Source organism: Sander lucioperca, chromosome 3 (genome assembly GCF_008315115.2).
Source record: "Sander lucioperca isolate FBNREF2018 chromosome 3, SLUC_FBN_1.2, whole genome shotgun sequence".
Classification (NCBI taxonomy): domain Eukaryota; kingdom Metazoa; phylum Chordata; class Actinopteri; order Perciformes; family Percidae; genus Sander; species Sander lucioperca.
Window position 1 is genome coordinate 42,109,796 of NC_050175.1, and position 23,192 is coordinate 42,132,987.

A 23,192-nucleotide genomic window follows, 5' to 3' on the forward strand; every position below is an offset into this window, starting at 1 on the left:
TGAATAATATTTGGCATGGAAAGGGTCTTTTCAAGGCAATCAGACATGTGGCTTTCACTGGAATAGAGGTCTATGCTAAAACCGAGTTTTTATAAAAAAAAGTGTAACATTAGCTAGCATGTTAGCAATTTTGCCAAGCCAGTTTGACAAGTTCAGTCTGGCTTCAATTTCAGCTTTTCGTTAAGACTACCTATCACTATTATGACTACAAACAGGTAAAAAGAAGAAAAGGGAAGGCATTTAGATTAGATGACTGCCATGGTTGTTGTTTACTAGCAGTTTTAAATATATTAATCCCTTTTTATGAGTAGGAATGGCATATTTTACGTATTTCCGTCATTAATGCAAACACTTCAGTCCAAAATGGCGGCGACTCTGCGACTGCACGCAGATGTTATATTGGCGACCCAATGGAGGGTCGCCTCTTATTAATATAACCTCTTTGCCACAAAGGTGTAACCAGTCTCTCTCCCAGTGCATACTCAGATAGACTCCAGGATCTTGGGACCACAAACAGGATAAGTAGTAACAACAAATTGATGGATTTATTATGAAAAATATGAGCATATTTGCTTTATTTCCTTCTGGGTTCCAGTATGTGATAAACAAAACTGTCAGACAATAACTAAACATGTATGTATTGTATTGTAACAAATTGCATATAAGTAATATATAACATATATAATATTAGTAATAAAATGTAGTATGTGGCTAAGTGTAGCCAGGTGCGGTTTAGCTTTTGTGACTTTACATACATTGTAAAGAAAAAAATCTTACCAGTTGCAGCCAGATGTTGGTTGTCAAAACCTGGTTCTTCTCATCCTGATAGAAAATGATGATGAGTGATATTCATTAACATTATCATGCACGTATTTTGGTGTAGGTATTTATTGTTTTTCTCAGTTTAAGTTTCATAAAGAAAGAGTCGTGCTACTCAAAAAACATCAACATCAACAGTAGCTTCACCTCTCAATGGAGAAACAATTGACTGTTACCTTTTACCCATATTTGAAAAGTCAATATTTTTTACATGGGGATTGATTTTAGCTGTGAAGTGAGAAGATAGTGACAATTTTTATATTGACAGATGATAACTAAATTTTGCAATTTTGCCTTGTGCAGTGCCTGTGCTAAAGTAATGTGTGGAGAATCATTATTTACGTACCACATCCATGATCTGCATGAGGGTTAGGCCGAATTGAACAGTGAGAGTCTGAGAGTCATTGGAGACTGGTCTCACCAGTGGGTTGTAGCCAGTCATCAGGTCGTTGTACAGTTTGCGCTGATCTGGCCCTTGAAGAGAAACTACAAAAGACAGAGAAACCTGGACAGTAAATATACTTTCATGATTACTTCAGAACAAACTGAGCAAGAATGCCAGGTAGGGAATGAGTCCTTACCCCAAGTGAAGGAGTTCAAGTACCTTGGGGTCTTTTTCGCGAGTGAGAGGACAATGGAGCGGGAGATTGGTCGGAGAATCGGCGGGGGCGGTATTACATTCACTTTATTGCACCGTTGTGACGAAAAGAGAGCTGAGCCAGAAGGCAAAGCTCTCGATCTACCGGTCAGTTTTTGTTCCTACCCTCACCTATGGTCATGACGGCTGGGTCATGACCGAAAGAACGAGATCCAGGGTACAAACGCCCAAAATGGGTTTCCTCAGGAGGGTGAGAGGGTGAGAAGCTCAGTCATCCGTAAGGAGCTCGGAGTAGAGCCGCTGCTCCTTTGCGTCAAAAGGAGCCAGTTGAGGTACGGTTTGGGCATCTGGTAAGGATGCCCCCTGGGCGCCTCCCTATGGAGGTGTTCCAGGCACATCCAGACAGGAGGAGGCCTCGGGGAAGACCCAGGACTAGGTGGAGGGATTATATCTCCAAATATATTCAATAGTTGTTGAGATATTCTGGTCTGGATCAAAGTAATACGACAGACCAACGTTGCCCTTCATAGAGCCACCACGATGCTAGCGTGACCCAAAGCTACATTCACCCCATTTCTACGTCATCCAATCCATACCTGAATTTCTGGCTGATTATCACACCTCTTTCCATTTATAATCTTGCTTCATCTTGTAGGTACCTATCACCACTCCAGCTCCATCTTTCAGCAAGAGACTCAAGAGTCTGTGTCAGCAGACCTCTCACTCTTGAATAATTTTGCATTTAATTTAATGTTTCAGTTAAATCAAATGATATATAGTATAAAAAAGTCAATTTCAGATTGGAATATTTTAAACAAAGGGTGGTGAAACACATGCAGCCCAGACAGGGCAATCATCCAAATACATTACCTGGCCTGGGTTCATCTCACTGTGCAATCTCAGATCAGAACTGCCCCTCATTTTAACACACTCGTATCCACTCTTGAGTTATAGAGAGTTTTTGGCAGCGTTTATTCACTTCACTTATGGCCACAGCCCAATTATCCTAAACCATCTATGAGAAGCACATTATCTCGATGATTTGGCAGAGATCTTGTTGTCTGTGGGCATGTCCCTATTCCTGTGCTGTGTTGCATCCTGCTCTTTCAAAACAAGACTAGGTCAAAACCTTGTATATGGCTGGACAGTGTATGGTCAATTTGTTTGTGGCCAAATTGTTATAGGGATAGTCAGCGGTAGTGTCTATAATGTGAGTATAGATGTAAAATGTTCATCTTTAGTAGAGCTGCTATCTGATAAATCGTATTTTCATTGGCATCGCGATATGAACATGCCCGATGAACACATCGCAAAAGACTGAAATACAGCAACCCTTTATAAACATGCAAAACCATTCAAAAAGCAAATTTTAATCTGCTCTATCACAGTCTCTCATCCACTGCCATTATGTTTTACATGAGCACAGCGCGCTAGCTCAGCTAATAGCGAATTGTGACAAGCTTAAACAAAGGCTGGTTGTATGAAGTCTTACTGTTTATCTTAGTTTTCCACGTATCTTAAAATTTGGCAAATTCTTGTAAACTAAGCTGCTGGGCTGAGACAAACCAGACCCTCCTCCCTCTTTCAGTGGTAAATCCACATGGCTAAATATTATGCATGTAAATGATGTCATCGGACATCAGAACAGGGGGGAGGACAGACGACAGGATGTCTTTCTAAACTTAGCTGAGTTTATATAGTGACTTTGCTGTAAACATTACTGTTGCTGCTCTTTAAACATTTAGTTTCCTCTGGAAACTGAAAGTAAAACTAAAGTTCCACTGGCATCGTTTCCTAGCGCTACTTTAAGATGGTTCTATTTTAAAGATGATTTCTCCTTTGTTCATAATGTGTAGGCCTACTCCTTTTTGTTATTTGTGTAGTTAATCTTTCACCAGGCCACCAAAGCGCCACCCGCTTTCTTTAAGCACAGCCGCCGTCAATCATGCTGTTGCAGCTATCGTCTATTTTTTTTCCGCAAGCGAATCTTGCAAGAAAACACATCGATAACCTATTTTAAACAATATAGAATAACTATGTGATATAAATTATTTGATGCTAAAAAATTATCAAATAGAAATCTCCTGCTTGCCAACCATTTTGATTTTCCTGTCCCTCTTCCTGTTGTTCTCTGGAAGTGGAGATTTTTCCATGATATAATATCAAAACCTGCCCATACACTTTATTTATTTGGAAATAGCTGAGTGTCACTGCTGTTTGTGATTTTTTTTTTTATTACATAGGCCCACTAGTTTCACCATAGACAGTATATAAACTGGACAAACAGATCCCGTTGCTTTGGACGGAGACCAGTGAAGGATATTAGAAGCACTTTTCCGGTGAGCGCCGAGCGTTACTGCGCAGCCTCCAACTGAGAGAGACGACGTAAATGTGACGTGAGCAACGTGTCTGAAAGTTGGAAGTCTTCTGGTAGCTGTGCCAATAGAAATCTCTATCATTCCCAATCTTGCAGAGACGGAGAGCGTAGGTATATGTAAGGAGATAACATAGGCAGAGGCTAATTATTGCTAACTAAAATGCTAGTTAACATTAGTAATTAAACTTAAACAGCTAATGTAAGTCCAAACTGCCTGCGAGCTTCTCCTGTACTATACGGTAATTCCTCTACTATGCGACAGTAAGTCGCATGGTTATGACACAATCGTTAGCATATTTTTACAAAAACGTCTGCTACGGAGCCATAACGTGAGGTACAAGGTAATGGAGCCTTTTATACATTGTCGTGTTTCTTTAGAAATAAACAATGGACAAATAAAGTCTTTAAACGCTTCAGATGTAAAGTTATTCGCTGTCAAAGTGACGTCAAAATGAATGGCAGTCAATGGAATGCAAATAGCGGGTGAGCGTTTGGTAGCATCAAAATGGCGCCATAGGAGGTTCGAGTTCTGAAGAGAGGCTTACCCCCTTGAGTTTCACACATTCATTTGTGTCTGAAGAAATAGCGACAGTGAGGAGCAGGTAGACACACACACACACACACACACACACACACACACACACACACACACACACACACAGTGGTGTGCTGTTCATCTGCATGTAGCCTACTCTGCCTGTGCATTAAACAATTGAAATGGTCGGTGGCCGCAGCAGCAACAACAACAACCGTTCATTAGTTGATTGATATTGGCAATAGCAGATGTAAAAGATCCAGATGGAAAGGGGAGAGGCCAATGGGGAAACACCAACACTTCAAGTCATCGCACTCACTCAGACCAATGGTGGAACAGAGGGACAGAGTTTTGAGATTGTAGGGCTGGTCGCACAGTCCGGCATCCAGCCAAAAAGACTTGCTGAAAGATTTGCTAAAAGCTTGTCTTTGTCCATGGCTGAATCCCCTGTAGATCTGCACCCTCCAAAGCTTACCATGATCAAATTTCACTATGACGATCAGCAAGATGACATCAATGTGTGTTATTGTCCTAAGATTTTTCTGTAATACATCCCAGTACATTACTAGCTATCAGACCACACAAAGGACATTGCTGGATATTGCCAATATGTTGCTGAATGTGAGCTGGGAGTCATAAAAGGGAGAAGCAAAGGCTTTCTACCTCTTAATCAAAATGAACAGCCTTAATAAGTCAGAGAGATGGACAAAGGATTTAAGTACCCCCGACATGTGCACAGACATTTAAATTGTGCGTGTATGTGCACATACTTACACAGCTTCTCTCCATCTGCCTCTTTATACTTCACTCTTGGGGAAGCCTCAATGAACTAGTGCCTGTAAAGTGTGGACTAAAGAGTCTGAGTGATTACTTTTAAATGAACTGCCTCAATCAAAATGTTCAAAATTCAGAGCAGACCTGAGTAAAACTGATTAGACACAGCATGTCTTGAAGGGTTCATTAAGTAATTACTATTAAAAGAACAGGGTTCCTTAGATTTTTATTATTATCAGGTTTTCAAATTTACTTGGGGTGACTAATTGGGGCGGCTGTGGCTCAGGAGGTAGAGCGGGTCGCCCTTAAATAATCAGTTTGATCCCCCGCTCCGCTTGTCTGCATGCTGAAGTGTACTAGAGCAAGACACTGAACCTCAAGTTGCTCCTGATGGGCAGGCCAGCACCATGCATGGCAGCTCCGCTACCATCGATGAATGAATGTGTGTTTACAAATTGTAATGCACTTTGTCTGGTGAGGTAGAAAGGCGCCTATAAATATGAATGCAGTCAATATACCATGTGTGTCCTTTTAGAAGGAGCACAGGCAGCAGCAGGGTTTGTAGGCTAGGTTCATGCACAGCAATGGAAACGTGTTGCATCCAAAACAGTGTTACTGGTTTAAAAAAATAGAGACTTCTGTTTAGTCAACTATTACAAGGAAGGTTTTTGAATGATGAAATTGTGACATTTCTGGTATCGTTAAGCTGTCTCTCAGTCTGTCTGTGCCAATATCATGCCATTCAATCGTAATGCCATGTAACTTCACTCATCTCTATCTACAAAACTGCCTGCGAGTCTCCCTAGAAGTTAATTATGAAAAACATCACAGGCTACGGGATTCCATTTCTTCCAAAATTATGTCACATGTGCACTGTCGACTGAACATTAAAGAAACATTTGTCTGTGTCAATTTAGTCTGGCATTGCCAGACCTATCTCCACAGTGCTGCGGAGGAAGGTCTGGCTAGTCCACACAGCACTACGGGATAGGAGAAAAACGTGCTCTGGTTTATTGGCATTTCTATAAACCAATCACAATCGTCTTGGGTGGCGCTAAGCGCTGGACGGATGTACAGCAGCTCTGCAAAATAGCCTTGGGAAGGAACCTCTTTTGGTGGAATGTGCACGTAGGGAGGTGAGCTCTGGACTTAAAATGGCTGTCAAGTGAGAATTTTACTCAAAAAAAGATAAATATAATTTGATTGCCGGTTCTAGCTCAGAGGATATTTTCCGAATTGACCGGAGTTTACAATGCCAACACAAAGAAAGCGGAAGGTTAGGGGCATCCGGCCGAAAATGAGGTACATCCGGCTTATAGTTGTAACGATATATCGATATATAACAAGTTAGTTATATATCGATATAGACTAGTGTCAATTCAACTTCAAACTGTACTTCTGTCATTTTGGTCTGATATGTAATTTGACTGTAATATTCTGACTATTGTCCTGATGTGTCATTTGACTGCCGTCTATTGTTTTTCCAACCCAGTTACGAACAAAAGGCTCGATGCAGCGTTCTTATGAATTCCACTCGCTTTCTTAGCAAGACCCGCCCTACATAGCATTCAAGTGCTATGATTGGCCAGGCGTACAAGCTTGCGCAAAGTACCAAAACCCGATTTGTTCAGGTCCTATCCCCTGAACATGGGCTATCCTGACCTTAACTACTCAAGGTCAATGCATAACTTTAACCAATCTACACAGGACGGGTCTTCAAGAAACCAAGTGGTATTCATAATAACGCTGGTAATGGCCATGGTTTCATCTAAACTGGTTTGGAAAAACAACACATCAGCACGACATGCACAACAACACAGTCAAACGACACATCAGGACGAGATGCACAAACGACACATCAGCAGGATATTCATAACAACACAGTCAAATGACCAAGGGGGTAAGCCAACTTCCACACAGCGTACCTCCTATGGCGCTATTTTGATGCTAACAAGCACTCACCCGCCGTTAGCATTCCATTGACTGCCATTCATTTTGACATCACTTTGACAGCGAATAACTTTACATCTGAAGCGTTTAAAGACTTTATTTGTCCATTGTTTATTTGCTGTTGGTTTGCTGCTGCGGCCACCAACCGTTTCAATTGTTTAATGCACAGGCAGAGTAGGCTACATGCTGATGAACAGCACACCACTGTGTGTGTGTGTGTGTGTGTGTGTGTGTGTGTGTGTCTACCTGCTCCTCACTGTCGCTATTTCTTCAGACACAAATGAATGTGTGAAACTCAAGGGGGTAAGCCTCTCTTCAGAACTCGAACCTCCTATGGCGCCATTTTGATGCTACCAAACGCTCACCGCCATTTGCATTCCACTGACTGCCATTCATTTTGACGTCACTTTGACAGCGAATAACTTCACATCTGAAGCGTTTAAAGACTTTATTTGTCCATTGTTTATTTCTAAAGAAACACGACAATGTATAAAAGGCTCCATTACCTTGTACCTCACGTTATGGCTCCGTAGCAGACGTTTTTGTAAAAATATGCTAACGATTGTGTCATAACCACGCGACTTACTGTCGCATAGTAGAGGAATTACCGTATAGTATAGGAGAAGCTCGCAGGCAGTTTCGACTTACATTAGCTGTTTAACTTTAATTACTAATGTTAACTAGCATTTTAGTTAGCAATAATTAGCCTGTGTTATCTCCTTACATATACCTACGCTCTCCGTCTCTGCAAGATTGAATGATTGAGATTTCTCTTGGCACAGCTACCAGAAGACTTACAACTTTCAGACAGGTTGCTCACGTCACATCTACGTCGGCAAGCTCAGTTTGCAGCTGCGCAGTAACGCTCAGCCCTCACCGGAAAAGTGCTTCTAATATACTTCACTGGTCTCAGTCCAGAGCAACGGGATCTGTTGGTCAAGTTATTTAACTGTCTATGCAAATGACAGGGCGTGCACAGTTTAAGTTGAATTGACACACATGTTTTGTCAGGTGAGCAATCGACAGGCAATCAGACAACTGAAGTACAGCGCTAACACACACACACACACACACACACACACACACACACAAACTAATGGCTGCATCAAATGGAAATGCAAGTCTTGGCATTTATACAGTTTGCCCGCAGCCTTCTATACTGTTGAACACGTTGGGTAGTTATATTAGTAGCCTACATTACATACTGATAAACACCTGTCGATTTAGCTTGAACTCATATGTGTTAATAAAGATAAACCCGAGTCCAGCAGGGAAGCCTAACTGCCCCTAATATTAGGCTATAAATTATATTATAGTTCATTTTTTGCATATAGTGAGGACATAGCACACTAATAGTGATTAAAAACAGCTTTACAGTAAATAACAATAATGTTGCCAAAACTGCGTGTTTGGCACAACAGGTAAGTAATTCCACTTTAGGAGACTTGCAGATCAATCCAGAGCGGAACAGGCTAATTACACACATGAAACGCAAAAACGCAAGAAAAAGGCGACCCCCAACCTCATAATAACAATTATTCAGGTTTTGGGAGTTATTTAGCGTTGACAGCCTACCTTTCACTGTGAAGAAGGCGACTGCGAGAAAGAGCAGAACATTCAGTGAGTCCATGTTGAACCGAGCGAGGAGTGAGAGCAGAGAGATTCCTTAGTTCATCTGAACCTGCCGGGGAGCGGGGATGATGATGATTGTGTGTGTGTGTGTGTGTGTGTGTGTGTGTGTGTGTGTGTGTGTGTGTGTGTGTGTGTGTGTGTGAAATAGCTCTTCCTAATGAATAGCGACAGCAATGAGATTTGTTGTAGCATCAAAGCTCTGCCCCCAGTAGTTTGTCTCACTGATTGACAACCTACTGACAGAGGATAACACTCTTACAGAGTAGCCTATATGTTTTTAAAGCGTACAATGTCGATTCCATCTCGATATAGGCCAACTTGCTACAAGTGCTACAGTTTTTTTTTGTCATAATATCCCCAACACTTGCTTTTCCACTGCATCCTTTTCCTTTCTTTTCAAAATGGTTTTAATGAGATTTAGAAATGTGATGCACAGGGATGGTGCTAAAAAAGGTTGGACAGTTTCAGACTGTGCTGCCATACATTTTTGGAAAACAAGGTGACATCTGCTGGTCACTGAACAGAATTACAACTGTATTTTGAAATGTAGTGATTTTGCAAGAACTACACATATTTTTGGATGTTGATGATACAGAGAAATGTGTTTGGCACAATCTAAGTCAGAGACACTCAGTAGGTCAGACTGTTTTATGGTTTTTGGATCTTATTTTTGATCAACCCCAAAAAAGCATAAAAACTAACAACAACTGTCCAATAAGAAATCGGGATATATGGTAGTATTAATTCGTGGTAATACTGTAAAATGTTGTTAATTTTATGACACAATAAAGCGTCAACATAACCTAAGAATATCACAGAAAAAACAAACAGATTTGGGTATCATATCGTCAGTGCAGTCTGATCTGCTTGGCGCTTTCTTTGACAGTGAACACTGATCCTATGTACACAATGGCAAATATATATTGTTAGACAACTAAAAGTACATTCATTTGATGCATCTTATGAAAACTCATGAGTTTATCTTATATAGGTGTCCTGAAATAGGTGGTGAACTGTGTTTAGATATTTACCCTCCATTACACGTGTATGAGCTGATATCTGCATAAACAAGCTGTAACTGAAGGTAAACATGAATGTTATTTGCTCTCTAATGTGTTTGCTTTGGAATATGGCGGATAATTTAACGGCACTATACAGTATATACTGCTCCAGACAGGTTGTAAATAGTTGATTGAAAGGTATGTGTGTACAGGTGCTCTGCATGTCAAATGACATGCTTTATCAGCCTGTGACCAAGATGTACTGGTCATGGGATAATTACACTACCGAACCCATTTCATCATGCTTTTATAAGTCTGGCAGAGAGCTTGGTCTAATTAAATGTACACACAATCCAAAATGCTATTAGACATCGAACAATCTTTGGTCATTTTCCATTGTGAGCTACACACATGATAGGTATGAGGGTGTAAGCATGTATGTGTAACAATAGTATTCATATTTATGTGATTGGAGGTGACTAGTCTGTCAGGAATATGATGCTTTACTGTCGATGTTTACTAATTATTTTACTGTAATCCTCACAGGCCACAGAGGCAATTAGAAATGTGAAGATGTTACCTCACAGGTCAACATCTATGCTGAATAATGAATTGATGTAGACTGCATACAGCAGGCCTACATGTTGGGATTAGTAAAAAGCTGTTTATGTATATGTGAGCTGAAACTGAAAAGTTTAAAATGAAAGACCAGCTTCTGACCTCAGAGACCACAAATCCTTTCAACTGAGCTGCATACAAAAGATGGTTGAATCATTATTGATAGCATTCCCCACAACAGGAGGTACAGTCTCGCAGGACTAATCACATCCACATATGGTGTGTGTATATATATATATATATATATATATATATATATATATATATATATATGGCATGATGTTTAGGAAAATATGTTTAGGAAAATATTTTATATAAAATATAGATATATCACAGTCAATTTTAATCATTTGCCCGAGTGTAGTAAACAAAACAAATATAGTTTAGATTAATGGCATGCTACTTTCCTTATTTCTATCTACAAAACTGTCTGCAAGTGTTTTTAATTTAAGTTTTCTTATAATGTGGGTTGAAGTTGGTGAACTTGCCTACAAATCATTACTCGGGGTTAAATTGACCCAGCTTTACTGGTTGAGATGGGGGAGATGCCATTGTCAATTCGACGAGAGAAACTGGCAATGCATTATGTTGTTAAATAGTGGGGATATGAAGAAGCGCACCCAGCAAAAGCAGTTCTGAATAATGCTTGGGAGTGGGCATCAGGGAAAAGGAAGAAAGAGTGTTTTTTGTTTAACATCAGCATAAAGGTGGAGAAACTGGGACTAGGAGAAGCAGGTGTGGCACCGCAAAGGTACTGGGCAGTTATACCTCCATGGATGCTGCCCAACCCAGCTATAGACCTCAGTATATTGGAAAATATAAAACATCTTAAAAGTAGTGTATATCCGGGGTTGGTGAAACAAAGGCTGGGAAATCACTGGGAGACATATCTTCAGATTTACACAGATGGATCTCAAGATCCACAAACTGGGAAGTCGGGCTTTGCTTTTTATATTCCTCAACTTGAAATTGTACATCTCAAACCACTGTCTGAGGGCGTATCGGTTTATCCAACAGAGCTAATAGCTATAATTTGGGCACTACAGTGGGTGGAGGACGTGCTGCCAAGGAGAGCGGTCATATGTCCAGATTCGGCCTCAGTTTTAAAAACTCTGATAGGAAGCAATTGGGTAGCCCAGTCAGACCTTGTTATGGAAGTGATGGTTTAGTTGTATAAGATCGAGAAGGCTGGAGGATTGGTGGGATTTCTTTTGGGTGCCTGCCCATGTTGGGGTACATGGTAATGAGATAGCAGATAAGGCAGCTAAAATGCACTGGAAAGAGACATTGATTTAAGGGTATGTGTTGGGATATCTGAATGCCGGTCTGTCATTAAGAAAAAATGTTACAGCAGTGTGGCAAAAGAAGTGGGAAAAGGAAAAGAGGGGTTGTCATTATTTTTCAATTCAAAATAGGGTACAAGCAGAGCAGTGCTATTTGGGCTCTACTGTGCTATCTACACTCTGTAGGCCTAATCATGACAAGGCTGAGACTCGGGTGTTGTGGACTTGCATGGGATCTAGCAAAGACGGGCAAGCAAGAGGATGGACTTTGTGGAACCTGCAAACAGCAACAAACTGTTCAACATGTACTTTTTGATTGTCTTCAATACAAAAATGTAAGAGAACAGTTGTTCACTGCGCTATGTCACATGGGAATAGAGAACATGACATTGAGAGACTTACTAAATCCCCCTGAATATCAATTTGAGATAGTGGAAGCCGTCATGGATTATATCTCATCAACAGGACTACTCCATTGAATTTGACAATACTTTTGAATGTTACTGAAACTGTCCTGTGAGAGGCAGCAATTTGCCGCATGGCTTCTAGTCTGCTGGAAAGCCAGAAGAAGAAGAAAAGGAACGCCTCTGCTGCAGTTTGATTGGTGGATGAGGCGGAGGGCGGGATAAAGCGGCAACTAGGAAGTGAAGCTGATGTTGAAACAGAACGATGTTTACTCATAGACAGTATATGTGTTTACTGTAGTTTTATACCGTTAACTTTCCATTGTTTGCATCGCGGGATTACCGTTAGCTTGACACACGATAGCTAAAACGGAACCGAACATGCAGTCTGTACGAAAACGTCGAGGCAACGATTTACACACAAACCAAACTAGGTTTGTACACTTGGCTAACATTACAAATAATAACGCTATAGTTAACCTGACCTTTTAGCCGTTTGTTTTCAGCGAAAGCAGAAAGCAGAGCCCGGTTTAGAAACTACAGAAACTTGTCTTAACTTCTAGCTAGGCTAATGTTCACGGTATGTTAACGTTAGTTGTTGTCAAGTCTTATAGCTGTTTGTGGTTAGTAAACAGGGACTGCTTGAGGTTATGGTTACCTCCCTCTTGTCTGCAGTCAGTCTTTTGCCTTTTTTCGCTGCTGGTCCTTGTTTTTAAAGTCTGGTCCTACTGTCACAACGCTGAACCAGCAATGCTCCATGGATAAGCACTCTTGCAGCTGATGTTTGAAAGGCACCTCACTGCATTTTTATTGTTTTGACAATTAAGTGGGAAAGTTATGCTGGTGCCTGTTGGGGGTGAGTTGTGGGTCAATGAGAGCTGTAAATAGTCTCTTCCTGGGTTGGAAATTAATGGTCTTTTGGGCATGGGTATACAGTAAGCGAAACACAATTTCACACAACCCAACACGCACAACAAGGAAACTTCATCCACATATGTATAGAAGTTAACTGTCAAATTAGTAATTCTATTAAGGTCTACTAAATCACAAAACAGCTACTCAATTTTATGACCCATGTTTCTGTTAAATGCTGTCTGGATATTTGATTGACAGGAGTGAGGGTTTCCCTGGCAGACATGGAGGTTGACAACTCCATTAGTAGCTTAATTCATATCTATTTTCCTGGTTGCTGTCCTGTTGCTTTTGCGTGACCTGACAGGCGGGGCTGAATAAGGACCCAAAGCCAATTCAGCTGCACTCATCTTGTAGTCCCAGGACATATGCTGAACATAGTGAGTGTGTTCAGCGGTCAACAGGAAATAGCACAGCTGCACAAAACGCACTTCAAGTTGAACAAGTCAACAAATCCACAGCCGCTGGTACAAACATCATCCGACTGTGATTTCAGTCCACACAATTGAACTGAACAAAAAACCCACACAATTGTTACAATGGGAAACCTACAGTAATTTAACTATTAACATAAAAATGTCAGCTGGTATTTTTACACTATATTGCAATTTTCCCCTCTCCCTCTTTTACATATTTTGTCTGTATGTTTTTTTATTTTATTTTTCATTAGATATGTACATACCATATTTGAATATACACGTGACTATTGCTAAGCAAAATGCCCTGTTACCTTTAAGGAAGGATGGGGACTGATATGGACTAGTAATCATTAAAAGCAGCAAAGGCAACCATGTGTTTTAAACCTGAATTTACTGCATTAGTTAACACCATAGTAAACCTTACTTTACTACAGTATTCCCAACATGTCTATTAAATGCTCAACCTCTGTGCTGCCCTTTGCTTTTGTAATGTTGCTTTATTACAGCGACTTACAGTCACTTTAAATGTATGTTGACAGCACTCCTGGTGGTTTGAAGGAACATGTGCCACAGCACTTTCACTTTGACCTGTGGTTCTGCCTGACTCTGCAGAACTGGATACTGGACTTTGGAAGGCCTATTGTCATGGTAAGAAAGATCAATGCACGGTTAATTTCCCTCATGCCGTTTTAATAGTGCAAACAATGATAAAATGGATGGTTGCACCACATCTCATAAAGAAATGAACACCAAATACTTTCTCGGTATCACGTATATTAGATTATCCTTCCTCTGGAGTGGTTTCCCCTGAACAAGCCCAGTGCTGGAGACTATTTCCACATGGCCTACAATGTCATAACACCATTCTTAATGCTCAAGGTAAGTGTTGACACGACAAAGTACCTCGGTGATTGTGAAAGAGACTAATGCAAATAATATTAAGTATGAGACAATAAAGTCACTCTTACAGTATATACCCAAAAAGTGTCATTATGTAATCATGCAATTTTAATTTATTTTACTTTTCTTCTCTATATCCGTCTGATTAAGCCATAACGTGATTGAACACTTACTTGTCTGATAAAATGGTGTTTCCATTTTAAAAGCAGGCTCACCATGGTAACCACCAGAGCAAAACATGTAAACAGCCCACCTACTAACCAATCAACAGACAGGTATAATTGACACCAACATGAACAAAAATGCTGCTTGTCTTGACAAAGAGCCCAAAAAGATTTTTTTTATAACTGTAGAATGACTTTTCTCTCCATAATATTCATGAGCAATATAGAGCTGCAGATCATAGAGAAATGGGCAGAAAACAGGGTGAAATATCTGAAATAAAGCAAGTTACCTGCATTTCTTAAGGGGTGTATGTTATCAAACCCAAGGAAGCTACTTGCTATGTATTATGCCCTTGCAATTGAGACTAATTCCTAAAGATGTAACCAAAATCATGAAAAAGCAAGTAATGGATTATTTGTTTTAGGATAAAGTTGGTGTCATACAGAATATGTGTGTTGCTGCTCCATTCAGCTGATTGAGCGCAGTCCCAGGGCGCTGTCTCGCTCAGCAGTCTACCTCTGCATCATCACGTTTGTCATGGGAGCCAGCATCCACCTAGTGGGCGACTCCATTAACCATCGGCTCCTCCTGAGTGGCTACCAGCTCCACCTGTCAGTCAGAGAGAACCCCATCATCAAAGACCTCAAACCTGCCTCACTGGTGAGTATCTCTTTTGTTTAAGTAGAGTAAGTTAAAGTTTTATTCCATGATGGGTGTACTGGTAATACTGGAATACCCTGAGAACAATGTCAGATTTCCTTTTACATATATTTTTTCTTCTGCTGGCCATGTCTGGCTAGTGGGTGATAAAACTACAGGTCACTTTACAAGTTTTATAGAATCTATCAATACATTTCGTTTATTATCACCTGTCGTAATGTCAAACTACGACAACCTGTTTGTGTTGCTTGCCGTGACTCTCCAGAGACAGACAGTTCAGTTACTTAAAATAAATAGAGAATAAGCGCTTTTCTTGTCTGACTATGACACAAACTGGCAACAAGACACTCAAAACATCAGTAGTGTTACACTTGTTTGATCCAGCAGAATGTATCTCTGTGTAGGAGTGTGTAGTCTATTTTTCTCTCTGCTCTGTCATTGCTCTCAAACTTTCTTTTGTTGTCATCCTGATTCCCGTACTAAACGCGGAGCATCACACTTTTGAAATAGTGTGGTTGTCAACAATATATTATATGTTTATTGTATCACAGCGGGGCAGGATAGAAGGAGGCATGACTATAACAGTATATAGGTTAACTAATGAAGGTTGATGTCTTGTTGTATCTCTCTCTACTGCCTCCTGGCCAGTGGAACAGCCAATAGTCACTCTGGTTAATGTGAGAAATCAGGTTAAATACAGAAATTATAAAACATATTTAGATGTACTGCAATGATTACTCTAAATCCAACATTTACAAGTAGTTTTTTCAAGAATTGGATTCCCTACTCCAATACATTTGGACCAAGACATTTATTTTAAGTGTATTAAAAGTGAGTGTTGTAGTTATGCTGAAGTTGGAAGACATTTTCTTTGTTTTGTTTCTGTTCGGAGCATTTTGACTGACAGCTCAGCTCAGCGAGAGTACAGGTACTGCAGTGAGAGAGCACACAGTTTTTGTTTACGTAGTTTTTGTGTGTGCATGGGTCTGAATTTTATCCTGCTGTGAAAACTGATGTATGTAGACTTATTTTAGTCCAAGGTGAGTATTAATCAGACCTTGTATTTTGTGTATTAAATAAATAATAAAACGCCATGAAGAAGTCCTGAGGGCCATTGATTCAAACGTAAAGTGTTGGAATGAATTGATTAGCACATTTACCATTTATTGAGGATTTACCTCAGGGGAAGCAATACAAGTGTTTATATTATCACACACATAGCTTTTTACAATGAAAAATACTGTAGCTGTAGACAGATTTGACACATATATTTGTTTATAAATAAATACTTTTTAAAATAAGACCCTATATAAACAGGAAAATGTGCACAAATTGAAGAGGGTTTGGCGAGTGCTTGAATGACATTTAAACGTCATAGTAAAGCAAAAAGCAGTTTTTCTTTTTTTTTATTGGTTTATTTGATAGGGATTTATGTTATATTATTATATATTATATTATATTATGGGATATATGATATTGCTGTATAAAAACATCATGTAAATATGCCAGAATTAGTCAAAATAACTAATTTTCATCTGCAGTCCTTAGGCAGGTAACATAGAGACAGCCAGCAGTCATACAGCACTCATTCACTATACATTAAAAGTTACACATAATGGTGACATATACAATGACAAAAACAACCAGACAAAACAAAACAAAAATACATGATGACAAAAAAATGATTCTTGAGTTGAGATGGACCAATATTGTAGGAGTAGATGGATGCATTCTACCTGGGTGAAACGGGTGTGCTGTTAACTGTAGAAGGGTGATGTTTGTTGTGTTGTTGATGATAGTTGTGAAGGGCGCTGTCTAACAAGGTGTACGAAGGCAGTTAGATGATTCACATCATATTCATACTTAAACAATACAGGATCCCTTCATGTCCTGTATGGGAGCATCTGCATTTGTTATGTTTCTGTGTCTATTTATTTGGATTTGTTCCACCTGTCTGTAGATGTGATTTCTACTTAATAGCCATAATAAAGTGTAAATGGTACCAGAACAGTAGGGGACACTGTTGCATAAGGCAGTGGGGAGGACCACAGTCCTTTTCTCACAAACGCAGAATAACATACAGCATATTGTGCCATTAAAACATACCTGTTAATGTTGTTATGAGTTTCTAGTAACATTTAATTTCTTTTTGTCCTTCCTTTACAGATTGACTCCTTTGAGCTGCTGTATTATTATGATGAACAGCTGGGACACCTAATGTGGTATGTCTTTATCTTTATGATTAAAAGTGTTGTGTACATATGTTGTACTGTGAAATGACAGGAATGTTGCAGAATAATGAATGTTGTGTCTTTTGAAAATACATGAATGCAAGAAACCAATTAAGGTGTAGATTTAGAGAATTTGAACACAGCGGAGACCATACGATCTGCAGCCAGCTATCAGTGTGTGCTGGAAGTCTGGCTATTTTCCATCCCTAAACACAAATCAGATTTTAAGATGAGCAGATTGAGCAGGCCGTAGGGACAGTTTACACTGGCTATGTGAAGCTGAGAGTACTGCAGACTGGAAAATGAATCCCACAACATGCAGGAAAAGAGGGGCAGAATCTGAGAAATTTTGTCTAAAAAACTGGATTTAAATTGGAAAAAGAACAATTTGAAAGATTTGATGAAATGGGGTTTCATTATGAGCAGTAAGAGGAAGAGGTATATCTCTCCCTCTCTTTTACTTGCACGGCCCTTAAGTTTTATGGCTCAGTCAGCTGATAACACCGTGGCATTGTTTTCAGTCTAGCACTTAAGAGAATTTCAGTTTGCGTTGGATGGTAATGCTGTGTTAAGTGTGTTGTGTGAACAAGATCCAATGGTTTTCCTTTTATCACCTCACACATTGGTGCTCTCAGAAATCTAAGATGATACAGTGCGTTGAGGTACCGCTTCAAATTTAATTCTGATGAAATCAATTAAAAGAGCACTAGGAAGGGGGCATCTTGCTGGCTGAGTGTTTAAACGTAACCACAATGTTTCCGGTTTAATGTGCATGTCATATTCCGCTCTCCCTTCGTTTCCTCTGTCTCAACTAACAACTATTCAACAAAGGCAAAAATGCTCCCAAAATAATCTTTTGAATTAGAATTGCACATTTTACTAAGGCCTTAATTGGTTAGTGACAGTGGAGCGATAATAGGAAATGAAGAGAGTGAAAGTTTATGTACATTTCCATGCGTGATTTAAAAAAATATACATATACATCTGAGTTTGCTACTCAGTTTGTTAATCACTTCCTAGACAAAGCAGCTAGACAAAGCTTAGATTTTGACATATATTTGTCACACACAAGTTTTAATGAAATGTTTTGTCTACTGAGGTTTTTGTTTGGTAGTCATTCCATGCTTAAGCCTTAAACGTGCTTGTGAAAATCACCTTCTCTCCCAGTAATCCTCCATGTCAGAGGCTCAGTCATGTTTAAAGGTGGATAATTGGCTTCTTAGAACATGAAACATGAGGTGGTCAGATGTCATGTGACAAAGTAGATGAACAGCCTATATGTATTTTATGTACATGTTATTAGATCATGTGTATATATACAAAACTTAATTTTTTTCTCCCTTTTGACCTTTTGTGTGTTTTTTTTCTGCACTCTTGCCTAAACTCTTAAGTTGTTGTCCATTATCCCATCCTCTTTCAGTCACTCTGTTTTCTGATTTGTACTTGTCTGGAGACAAGTACAAGTTTTTTTGTACGATTATTAAGTTATCTGAATCGAGCATCAAATCGTTCTAGAGAGAATTGCGATGCATCTAAGAATCTATTATTTTTCCCACCTCTACAACAAAGGCCCCCGGTCGAATGGGAACCTGGGAGGGCTTCCCCGATATTCTTTTTTTTTTTTTTTTTTTATATGAACACATAAATTGATAAAGATCCCTTTGAATGTGTTTTTTAAATTGTGACCAAGATAGGTATTGGTATTTTATAGTAATCAGACCTGTGTTCTAAAGGATACTGGTATAAATTAAGCAATGCTGTGTGCATCAGGCCTCAGCCCCGCCAGGGCTAAGTTTGAGTCACCTTTCATTCGCTGGGTTGATTGGTTTACTGACAGAATTAGTTTAACACATTTCCATGAATAACACAGTTAATGGAGAACATAATGGAAAATGAAACCATCTCTCATGTTGCAGTGTTTTCAGCACCAGAGTGTTCTGCAGTTTCTGCAGCTGTGGATAGTGTCTGAAGAGTGCATTATTTTCATTATCAGTATTATTGTTCTTATACCACATCCACTTACCAAAAGATATAATTAAATGATAGTCTGTTTAATTTGTCATTTTAATTTAATTAAGATTGATTAATCTGCCAATAATGTTTGTTTTTCATTTAATTGATTAATTGATTAACCGTTTAGTCTTTGACACGTCAAATAATAGTTTAAAGCAGCCATATTATGCTCATTTTCAGGTTCATAATTGTATTTTAAGGTTGTACCAGAATAGGTTTAATTTTCAAAAAACACCATATTTTTGTTGTACTGCAGTGCTCTCTCTCACTGCTGCAGATCCTCTTTTCACCTGGTCTCTGTTTTAGCTACAGAGTGAGACCTCTTTTCTTCTTCTTCTTCTTCTGTACTATCTTTGATTGCACTCACATATGTGCAGTAGCTCAGATGTAGATCATGTCAGCTAGCTAGCTCTATAGACAGTAAAAGAAAGGCTGTTTCTACAACTTTGGTCAGTTACAAGGCAGGATTAGCTGGGAGACTTCTAAATGAGGACGCACATGTAAGTAGTTCTTTTGTAGATTATGGTGAACTTGTGTGTGTTGTAGCAGTGCTTTGCTATTGAGAACGAGGTAGCATGCTAGCGTTAGCATGCTAGCGTTAGCATTAGCATGCTAACGCTACGAGCTAATGGTTGCGGTTAGCCTGCTTGTTTCGGCTTGTGACATCACAAGCCGTGCCAATTTTGAACAGCTCACCAGGAGACTGAAGACAGGACACATTCAGAAACCGTATCTCACTCTAACAGCATAGATGGATTTTTTTCAAAGTTTGTATGTGTGGAAGCACCAGAGACACAACATAACACCCCAAATCCCAGAAAAAGAGATTTTTTCATAATATGGGCACTTTAAATAAAAGCCCATTACAACCTCACAGGGCCGAAGGTGACATCTTCAAAACCCATTTGACAGGGTGGGATCAGAGAATGCTTGCTATTTTTTCACAATTTTTACTTGAAAAATGACCGAAACAATAATTTGATTATCAAAATAGTCTAGATTGATTATACAAACCAACTTGTAATAAAGGTCAGTTGGTTTAAGCACTCTTCCAGTTTGATATACTGATTTTAAACAGAAGTTTAGTTAAACTGTGCTTGACGTGTCCTGATATGAGGATTTGAACTGAAACCTGAAAGTCAATTTTCTAAGGCCATGGTACAATATTTATTAATTATTCTTCCAAATGTTCAATTTGAAAAACAGATATCAGTAGAACCTTTTTTTTTCTGACCAAAACCTGTTATGACACTGAGTTAAAGGGGAACTATGCAGTTTTTTTTTAGCTTAATTTACCTTAACTGAACAGGTGACCATTCACAGTCATTGGAATGGTTATATGAGTTTTTTTTAGTTGAATGATGGTCGTCTCACTTCCCCCTAGCAGCGGAAAAACCACCCTTGCAACTTTAGAAAGTATTGTGTGATATCAGGTCTCGCGGTGCAACAAATTGCTTCACGGCACTGCACACATACGCCCATTCAGGAACCGGCTAACAAGGTAGCGATGGAGTTTTTCACACTATCATCATGGCTGAACCGGCAAAAAAGAAGCAGAAAGCTAGGAAAGCATAGTCAGAGAACAGAGAAAGACGAAACGGCAGACTGACCGAGCGAGGAGTCATACACAAGTAAACATAGGAGCTGCAAAATATCTATTCCGAAGCTGTAGGGGGAGCTCTATAGAGAAACCTGCGAGCAAAAAGCCAGAAAACAGCGAAGAAATGGCCAAAACTGCATAGCGCCTCTTTAAGTTGTCTTTGAAAAGGAAATGTTCTTTTTCTCAGTAGCCCTGAGGGTTTGTTAAATGTTTTTGGCTCAGCTGTTGCCTAGCCAGGTTTGCATCATCCTTACAAAAAAAAAACTTAAATTTAATTGGGATCAGTCAACTGTACAGTTTCTGCTTTTGTTGGATTCTAGGTATATTCCTTTCTTCATCATTCTGTACATCTATTTCACCGGCTGCTTCACCAAGGCCAAAGAACAGAACAAGATTCCCGTCTCTGGTTGGCTGTTGCTGGGACCCAGCGCAGTCTATTATTGGTCAGTCGCCCTCTTCTGTATTTGAAAACCTTCTGTGCATGTTGTCCATGAATAAAACATTTCTTAACAGCAAACCATGAACCCTGATCTAAGAAATGCTTTATACTCTATGTAAGGATTTCAGTTTAGTTTTATAATCCAAGATAGCGAATGGAGGTCAGGTGCATCTTGACCTCCATTCATACTCTGTCCTCTGTCCATTCATACTCTGTCCTCATCCCAACACTCAGTGCGATGAAGAAAAGAGTAAATACAGGATATCTTTGGCATGAAAAAATAAAATAAATATGGGGCATTTAGACAGAGCATTTCCTTTTGTCAGATGATCGACAGTAAACAGTAAAAAGTGTAATGTTCACAAATACGTTGTTCACAAAAAGTACCTTTTACATAATGACAAAAAAGAAAGTTTCACAAAACCAATTTTGCCATGTTTACTGACTGGAACAATTTTAGTGTTTTTTGGAAACTAGTTTATATGCAACAAAATGAATACCACCATGTGGCTTCTTTTGTAGGGAAACAAGCGCTGTTATTTCCATTTTTTCCATTTTCACATTTTTGCAGAAATTCAAATCGACGCTGCTCTCCTTAAAAAAACTTTTTCAAATTGAAATTTAACTGCAAATGTAATAAGTGAAGTGAACATTTTCAATGTACAACAGCTGTTTTCTAAAACAATAAACGGCAGCATTGTGTGTTTATTGCAAGAGTTTCAATTGTAATTTAAAGTTAGCATTTCTCTCTGAATTCATTGATATGTCTTGCTTCATTTTATCCAGGTACTTGGTCACTGAAGGACAAATCACTGAACTTTTCCTCCTCACCTTCCTTGCCATGGTTGTCATGGTGATACATCAACAGCGTAAAGGCCTCAGCCCAGACAGCAATGGCCTGTTCCTGTTCTGTAGTTTCAGTGTTACTGTGCTGCTGGTGGCACTGTGGGTGGTCTATCTGTGGAACGACCCGGTGCTACGCAACAAGTACCCCGGACTCATTTATGTGCCAGAACCCTGGTCCTACTACACCTTACATATCAAGAAGAACCACTGAATTACATCTGTCCAGGTCTGTATACCTCTGTGTTTGAAGACATTTTTTTTTTTTTTTGAACCAGAAGCCACTTCAGTTTGTATGAACTGACTAATGCATTTTCTGTTTTTCTTCAGCAGATTTGCTGAGACAGAGGTAGTGGCTGCACTCGGACAACAACGGCAATCGATGAAGGTTGTTGATGTGCACCGACCTCACTGTTGAACACAAGGTTCTGCTGTCTTCAGCCATATGTATTCAGAAGGGGATTTGTCTCCTCTGTCTATTTCTATATTGATACACACAGACTTTAACAGGTTGGAATTGTTATGTTTGGTCTGTATTTGCACATGCAATCAGATAAAACCAGGACAGGGATTACCCCGCAAAAGGCAAAAGTGGGGTCCCCCCACACATTTCCCTTAACCCATGTTACCCAGAAATCCCCCAGGTTTGCTGTATGTTATTTCAGTTTTTTGTATGTGCCATAGTCATGCATATTACTAAACAATTTTCTTTAATTAAAAGGTGCAGCAAGTGATGCTGCGCAAAGATTTTTGATATTTGAACTCAACTGCCAAACAAATACAAATCCTTCTCCTCTTTTGCTGTTTATCAGCCAACTCTTCTTGTTGATAACTCCTGGCCGGCCACTGCCTCCCCCCTTCACCCCCCCGCCCCCATCACTTGCTTAAACGCGCCACCTGTTGCTAAAACGTGCTCTGGTTTATTGGCATTTCTTTAAACCAATCAAAATCGTCTTGGGCGGTGCTAGGCACCGGGAAAAGCTGCGGTGCCGCTGCAAAATAGGCTTTGGGAGGAACTT

General features: G+C 39.6%; 2 protein-coding genes and 1 long non-coding RNA gene across 4 annotated transcripts in view; 1 reads left to right on the forward strand and 2 right to left on the reverse strand.

The window, feature by feature from the left end:
• The window catches only part of LOC116043461 (neuronal acetylcholine receptor subunit alpha-7-like), a 29,783-nt gene extending 21,022 nt beyond the window's left edge, over window positions 1–8,761 (reverse strand). The window contains exons 1-3 of the mRNA XM_031290147.2: window positions 8,629–8,761; window positions 1,166–1,305; window positions 778–822 (exon numbers count right to left, since the gene is read on the reverse strand). Coding sequence (XP_031146007.1) covers window positions 778–822; window positions 1,166–1,305; window positions 8,629–8,683 — 240 coding nt within the window. The 5' untranslated portion in view covers window positions 8,684–8,761. The remainder of the gene's footprint in view (window positions 1–777; window positions 823–1,165; window positions 1,306–8,628) is intronic.
• Window positions 8,762–11,789: 3,028 nt separating this feature from the next.
• LOC116043392 lies at window positions 11,790–16,908 on the reverse strand. The gene is made up of 3 exons (XR_004103461.2): window positions 16,898–16,908; window positions 12,092–12,096; window positions 11,790–11,988 (listed from the first exon to the last, which is right to left on the reverse strand). It is a non-coding gene; the product is annotated as an uncharacterized LOC116043392 (long non-coding RNA).
• Window positions 12,199–22,757, forward strand: LOC116043389 (ceroid-lipofuscinosis neuronal protein 6-like). 2 transcript variants are annotated; one of them, XM_031290000.2, is made up of 8 exons: window positions 12,199–12,425; window positions 13,862–13,970; window positions 14,103–14,201; window positions 14,859–15,047; window positions 17,214–17,269; window positions 21,212–21,334; window positions 22,117–22,402; window positions 22,504–22,757. In XM_031290000.2, exons 1-7 carry the CDS (start codon window positions 12,373–12,375, stop codon window positions 22,385–22,387), a joined length of 900 nt encoding a protein of 299 aa, XP_031145860.1. In that variant the 5' UTR covers window positions 12,199–12,372; the 3' UTR covers window positions 22,388–22,402; window positions 22,504–22,757. The 2 variants fall into 2 exon arrangements, with proteins under 2 accessions (XP_031145860.1, XP_031145859.1); XM_031289999.2 differs by having other exon boundaries at window positions 22,507–22,757.
• The last annotated feature ends 435 nt before the right edge of the window (window positions 22,758–23,192 follow it).

What these genes read in the sequence shown, in the direction of transcription:
- LOC116043389 (XM_031290000.2), top strand. Translation starts at nt 12,373, where the DNA reads ATGCAGTCTGTACGAAAACGTCGAGGCAACGATTTACACACAAACCAA. An exon ending in TTACACACAAACCAAACTAG is followed by an intron (nt 12,426 to 13,861) that starts GTTTGTACACTT and finishes GTATGTTGACAG; the next exon opens with CACTCCTGGTGGTTTGAAGG. An exon ending in ACCTCAAACCTGCCTCACTG is followed by an intron (nt 15,048 to 17,213) that starts GTGAGTATCTCT and finishes CTTCCTTTACAG; the next exon opens with ATTGACTCCTTTGAGCTGCT.